General features: G+C 32.4%; 2 protein-coding genes across 2 annotated transcripts; one reads left to right on the plus strand and one right to left on the minus strand.

Moving 5' to 3' along the window:
- Nucleotides 1-588: 588 nt before the first annotated feature.
- LOC114322273 (uncharacterized) lies at nucleotides 589-1,101 on the minus strand. Its single transcript, XM_082889784.1, has 2 exons — nucleotides 1,070-1,101; nucleotides 589-988 (listed from the first exon to the last, which is right to left on the minus strand). The coding sequence occupies exons 1-2, from the start codon at nucleotides 1,099-1,101 to the stop codon at nucleotides 589-591; spliced, it is 432 nt and encodes a 143-aa protein (XP_082745910.1).
- Nucleotides 1,102-2,051: 950 nt separating this feature from the next.
- On the plus strand, nucleotides 2,052-3,713 carry LOC114322308 (zeatin O-xylosyltransferase-like). The gene has a single exon (XM_028269582.2). The coding sequence runs from the start codon at nucleotides 2,190-2,192 to the stop codon at nucleotides 3,594-3,596; it is 1,407 nt and encodes a 468-aa protein (XP_028125383.2). The 5' UTR covers nucleotides 2,052-2,189; the 3' UTR covers nucleotides 3,597-3,713.
- Nucleotides 3,714-6,621: the final 2,908 nt, after the last annotated feature.

Genomic DNA, 6,621 nt, shown 5'->3' on the forward strand with positions numbered 1-6,621 from the left:
ATTTCCAGCACCACACCCAGCTACTGGTTCTTGATTAACAGCTCCATTAGAGCTATGGACATCCTCAACCTCACTAAGTATCATACTACCATTATCAAATATGCTAACTGGTTGCTCTTCACACACCATAACAGGGTATAGCCTTCCTTTGCATTCCAAATTAATGGTTTTATTGATGAAGTCCATACACTGAGTTGCAATTCTGACTCTTCCATAACTGAAGGACTTGGGTTGGCAAATGTCTCCTTCTAATCGAATAACACTTCCCCAAACGTTGCCAATCTTACTAAAAGTGTTTCTATTCCACATACTTAGAGGAACCCCATGGCATCTGAGCCACAGGCACCTCTCTTGTTCTGCACAAGCTCCTGGTTCCCACTCTTTAACAAACTCACACCAATCCCTACACCATTCTTTGACCAGTGATAGTTTTGCATCCTTAGCTTCTTTGGATTTAAAGGTGACCACCACGTCTCTGCCTCCTCCACACCTGACCATTACATCCTCAATTCCTTTCTCCTTAAAAATCTTCTCAATGCCATGTACAGAGTACTCATCTTTGAATCTCAAGATCACACTCTCGTGCAGCTAACCATGACCGGCTTCATCCACCATGATAGTACTTTCAACTTTCCCCGCAGATCCTCTAGCGTTTGTTTTTAGTATTTCAGCATATGACCTCTGTAAACCATGCTGATAGTGTATTTTTCTTCCACCTGCTTCATTGATGCCTTTGCTCCCTTTAGTCTGGTTTCTATTCTGTGCTCCTTCCTTAAATCTATTGTACTCTGCCATTTTGACTTGAATCTCCCTGTCCTCTACCCATAGACCATTAGCTTTAGAAACTGCAACCCTTGCTGCAACTGAGCAGTCAAACCTGACAAAGCCAAACCTGGTATTTGTGAACTTCCTCCTCTTCTGCGGGATAAATACATCTTTCACTATTCCAAACTTTGTAAACAATTTGAACAATGTTTTTGGGTCCATACTGGAAGGCAAATTATCCACAAACACAGTAAACAATTCAGTCCTTAGCTTCTTGCTCCATGTTCCTTTCCCTCTTCTCTACTTCATGACTGGAATCCACCCTCCTTGCTCCATCTTTTGAGATTTTCCTACAAATGTTGTCTCTATACTAATGAAATGGCTGTTAATGGTTAGACATAGTTCATGCATAATCCATGGCATTAGAGTAGTTTTTTATAGCATCTTATAACTTTTGTCAAATATGGGAGGGTTTTAGAGAGAGATAGGAAGAGACAGTAGGGATTGGTTATATATATACATTAACTACATCAGCAACATTAACTACATCAACAACATCATCAAATATCATATATCAAAAATATATATCATACCAAAAATAAAAAGGACTAAATGGCTTAAGAAAATACACTTAGGACTAACTAGAGCAACATTTACTAAAATAGAATTTATGAGTAATTTTTCTTAAAATAAATTATGTTTTTATTTAAAAATTTCACCACCAAAATATTATAACAAATTAACAATACTTTTTATTAAAATATTTAATACCTCAAAAATAACGAAATACACAATTCATAATTTGGCAGACAATTAAAAATGTTTATTGGACTATGAACAACATTTACATACATATATACATACATGCATATAAAACAAAAAAACAAAACAATCATAGCTAAGCTAGCCAACTGTCCCAAGTCTTTGATTTTGCTTTAAAAATAATAACAAAAAGTCCAACCTTTGAATGAGAAAACCTTTTCTTCATTGGTTATTCTATATTCTGATATTATCACTGTACTTGTCCGCGCGATTTTTCTTAATATTTTACAATAGAGTAAAGATAGGGATCATGAAAAAACTTTCATGAAACTGATCATGAAAAATTTATGACCCTTGGATTACCTTGATTAGTATGTAGTGCTTTATTTTAAGTGTAATCCAAAGGTTATAAATTTTTCATGATCATTTTCATGAAAGTTTTTTCATGATACCTAGCATTGCTCTTTACAATAATAATATAATTTTATAGTATGCTAACTACCAGAACATCAAAAAATAAATAAATCAAACATTGTAATAAGAAGAAATGGACAAACTTTGAGTCATTTTTATTACGGTTCATAATACAAATTCCGATATAAAGAATCAACTCATTTCAAATAGATAGAAGATTGAGAAACTCACTTTCAGAAAATTCATCCATGGATGTTCATAACCAACATCCAAACCATGCCTACAAACAAGCTGAAGTGGTTGTAATCATGGTGCCTTTTCCATGCTATAGCCACCTCAACCAGGTCCTCCAGCTCTCCTGCCTAATCTCCTCCTACAACATACCGGTTCACTACGCTTGCTCTGCCACCCACGTGCACCAGGCTAAACTCCGCTTCATTGCCACAAGCCGCCTTTCCTATGCCCAAATCCATTTCCATGAGTTCCCTACCCCTCCTTTCCTCTCTCCTGCCCCCGACCCCAATTCTAAATTTCCATCACATCTCATACCATCCTTTAAAGCCTCTTTGCAACTCCGTGACCCCATGACTGAATTCTTGCACAAAATCTCCCCCATGGCTAGAAGAGTTATTGTTGTCCACGACGTCTTCATGGCTTATGTGGTTCAGGACACCGCTACCATACCAAATACTGAAACCTATACTTTTAACCCAACTTGCACGTTCGCTTCGTTCTTCAACGGATGGCAATTGATGGGAAAGCCTTTCCAGGTAGATGAACCACAAGGGCTACCATCTATTGAAGGATGTTTCCCTTCCGAGATCCTGAGTTTCCTAACCCTCCAAACTGATTTTTTGAAATCTACATCTGGAACTATCATCAACTCGTGCAGATCAATTGAAGGTACTTACATTGATTTATCAAAAGAGGTACAGGTTGACAAAAACAAACAGATATGGACAGTTGGGCCATTGAACATCGGAGCAGTACATAATGGCAGAAACTCAAATAGCCAACACAAATGTTTGGAATGGCTTGACAAACAAGACCCAAAATCTGTGTTATATGTTTCGTTTGGAACGACAACTTCATTGACAAATCAACAGATCAAAGAGCTCGCCATTGGGTTGGAACAGAGCAGACAAAAATTCATCTGGGTGTTGAGAGATGCCGATAAAGGGGACATTTTCTCAGGTGATGTTAAGAGAGCTGAAGTATTGCCAGAAGGTTATGAAGAGAGACTGAAAGGAGTTGGACTGGTGGTGAGAGATTGGGTACCACAACTTGAAATTTTGGCGCACCAATCTACAGGCGGGTTCATGAGTCACTGTGGATGGAATTCATGCCTGGAGAGCATCACTATGGGAGTGCCGATTGTAGCCTGGCCGATGCACTCAGATCAACCAAAGAATGCATTTCTCGTGACAGACATTTTGAAGGCTGGTGTGGCTGTTAAACAATGGGCAGAACTTCAAGAGTGGGTAGTGGCTTCATCAACCATTGCAGAAGCTGTCAAGAAGCTAATGGCATCAAGAGAAGGGGAGGAGATGAGGAAGAGGGCGGAGGAATTGGGAGGTGCCACCCGGAAGGCGATAGAGGAAGGTGGTGTTTCTCGAATGGAATTGGATTCGTTCATTGCTCACATAACTCGGTAGATTTGTTTATTGACTCAGGATGAATTGGCTTTCCTTGCATTGGGTTGTACTCCAGACCTCTGAAATCACAACAATCTGGAAATAAGTATTTGATCAATAAAAATCATTTTAGTAATATATGATAGTAGTATTGTCAAGTGCAATAATTCTCATTCTTGTGCTCTTTCTTTGTCTGTGTGCAATGGAAAGAAGGCTAATTAACCATAAAAAGGTATTTATTAGACTATAAAAATGGTAAATTAATTAGTGATCGAGCTCACCTACCTCACCCAAGCACAATTGGTTATTTGAGTATATTGGTGTAAGCTACTGTCAACACAAAATATTTTTTTTTTCCTCATGGTACACCCTAATTAGTTATTTCTATTTAAATCTCTATATCTTCTTCTCCGAGATATCAAAGTTATTTCTTCTTCTTCTTCTTCTTCTTCTTCTTCCTCCTCCTCCCTCCAAAACTCCAACCCACCCTACCAAAACTCACTATCATCATCAACATCATTGTTTTTTTATTATTTTGAAACCCTAAACTTTAGAAGAAAGTTTGAACAAAATCAAATAATGGATAAGAGTAATAATAAAAATAGTTTTTTGAAACAACCCATCAAAAATGAGGTAAGTATTCATATAAAAGAGTTTCACAATTTTGTAGAGCACCATCAATTATTTTTTGTATCCTTTTTTTGACAAAAATTAAAGGATCGAATAATTAGATTAACAATAACGTATTATTGGAGTTATTTTTATTTTGTCATTTAAATAATACATTATTTGAAAACTACTCTTTTTTGTTAGTGTCTGATGCTTATGTGCTTATAAGTTTGATTTATACTTTTTCCACAAGCATTCTTATGGATAATTTAGAATGTAAAAGTTTTTTTTCCTGTATTGAAAAGTTTTATAATGCTTATGTAAAAGTTTGTCTGTATTTATAATGCATATGTGCTCATAAGTTTGGCTTTTTTTTTTTTTTTTTTTTTTTTTATTTGAGAATTATTTTCTGTATTGAAAAGTTTTTGAAATAATTTAGTTTTTTTAGTTTGTTTATTATTTATTATTTGGGTTTACCTTGAGGGTAATTTGGGAAAAATAATAGGGTGTAATGAGAGTAAAATAAAATTTTAAATAATTAAACATGATGTACTTAGAAATCGGGAGTGATTAATGATTTTTTCGGTGTAAATAGAAATTGGATTTACCTTGAGGGTAATTTAGAAAAAATAATAGAGTGTAATGATAGTAAAATAAAATTTTAAATAATTAAACATGATGTTCTTAGAAATTGGGAGTGGTTAATGATTTTTTCGGTGTAAATAGAATCCCCCAATTTAGAGCGAAGGCAGGGCCGGCCTTTGGGCTAAGGCCACTATTGTGTGTGCCATAGGGCCTAAAATTTGGCCCAAAAATGGGATTTCAAATTCATCAGCAGTATATTTAAATTTAAATAGGTTAAATTTATTTTTGCTAGTTTAAGGTCACTCTAAAGAGTTCTAAAAAATTTTGTTGGGTCTAATTAAAAAACATATATTTAAAAAAAAATTGTGGGTAGGCCCAATTGAAAAAAAAATGAATTAACACATATACAAGTATAGTTGGCCCAAATAATACAATAAATAATTTTGTCCTAATTTTTCTTTCTCATAAACTTTCAAATTTTAATATAATAAATAATTTTACCTTAATTTTTTTATGCTATGTCTTTATCATATTTTAATTGAACAAAGTTTTCATAATTTTTTTGTCCTACTTTTGTTTCATTAAATTGTGTTCCATAATTTATTTGCTATTAGATATCACATAGTGAGTGAATTGTGTATTTTGTGTGAAAAATTGATTATATTGTCATGTTTGTTTTTCATTTATATTTGCTTAACACTGCTAGTGAAGCAAAATTACTATCTCACTCTTCAATTTAACACAACTAGTGTTCCACCCGTGCTATGCACGGGTTGTATTTATAATTATTTGTATATATATAAATTGAGATTTTTAAATTTTTTTGCACACAAAAAAAGGAATATAAAAAATGCAGCATATCTTCAATCAATTATTTTATGTTTGTTTTTGTTCAAAATTTAAAAATAATGTACGGGCAAAATTTATAATTAAATTAAGAAAAAAATTATTCCTAATGACATTTTTTTTACTTCTATATAAATACTTCAAAAAAAAAAAAACCTAAAAAAGGACATTTTTTTTATACTTACATTAATTTACTATAGTTTTAATTTCAATTAAAAAAAAAAACTATTTTAAAAACATTTTATTTAGCTAGTACCAAATAGAATTTTCTTAGCAAAAAGGAAAGTGTTAAGATTTTGTTGCAAATTTTCAAATGATATTGTTAAACATTCTATTCTACTTTCTTGTTTGTTTGCTTGTTTGCTTTGAGAGTTTTGATCTTTGATTTTTACTGCATATTCATCGTATTGTTTTATTTATTTTTCTTCTTCTTACTAAATTTTCACATGATACTTCTTTCATAGTGCGTTTCCGAGTGTATTAGTGAAAATATCATACATTTAAAATGCACAAAATTACAATATATAGAAAAAAAAAAGAGTAAGTAATTATCCAAAACTAAAACTACTTTAAGAAAAAATAAAAAATAAAAACAAAAATGAAATTGCTTGAAGTAGAAAATTATTTATTTATTTATAAATTAATTTTAAAAAATAAACTTTCAAAGAAAATAAAGAAAACTATGTAAAAAAAAGTACAGAAACTAAACATAAAATATAATACAAAAAATAAATGAATTATAGGATTTTCAAGAAGTGAGACTCACAAATAATTTTTGTAAAATCTTGTCTATTCATATACTTTTTATGTATATTTTTTGTACTTCTAATCCTGAGAATGACATTAAAATAATTTGTACTTCTTGCATTAGGTCAATCTAATAGTTTTAACAAGCACATATGTAATAAATTTCATAACATAAAACACAAACAATTATGAGACAACGTATCTAAAAAAAATGAAAGTAACGTTCAAAAATGATGTAGAAACACACTTGATGTTTTAA

Source organism: Camellia sinensis, chromosome 10, assembly GCF_055761805.1.
Source record: "Camellia sinensis isolate YWXY chromosome 10, ASM5576180v1, whole genome shotgun sequence".
In the NCBI taxonomy this organism is placed as follows: Eukaryota; Viridiplantae; Streptophyta; class Magnoliopsida; order Ericales; family Theaceae; genus Camellia; species Camellia sinensis.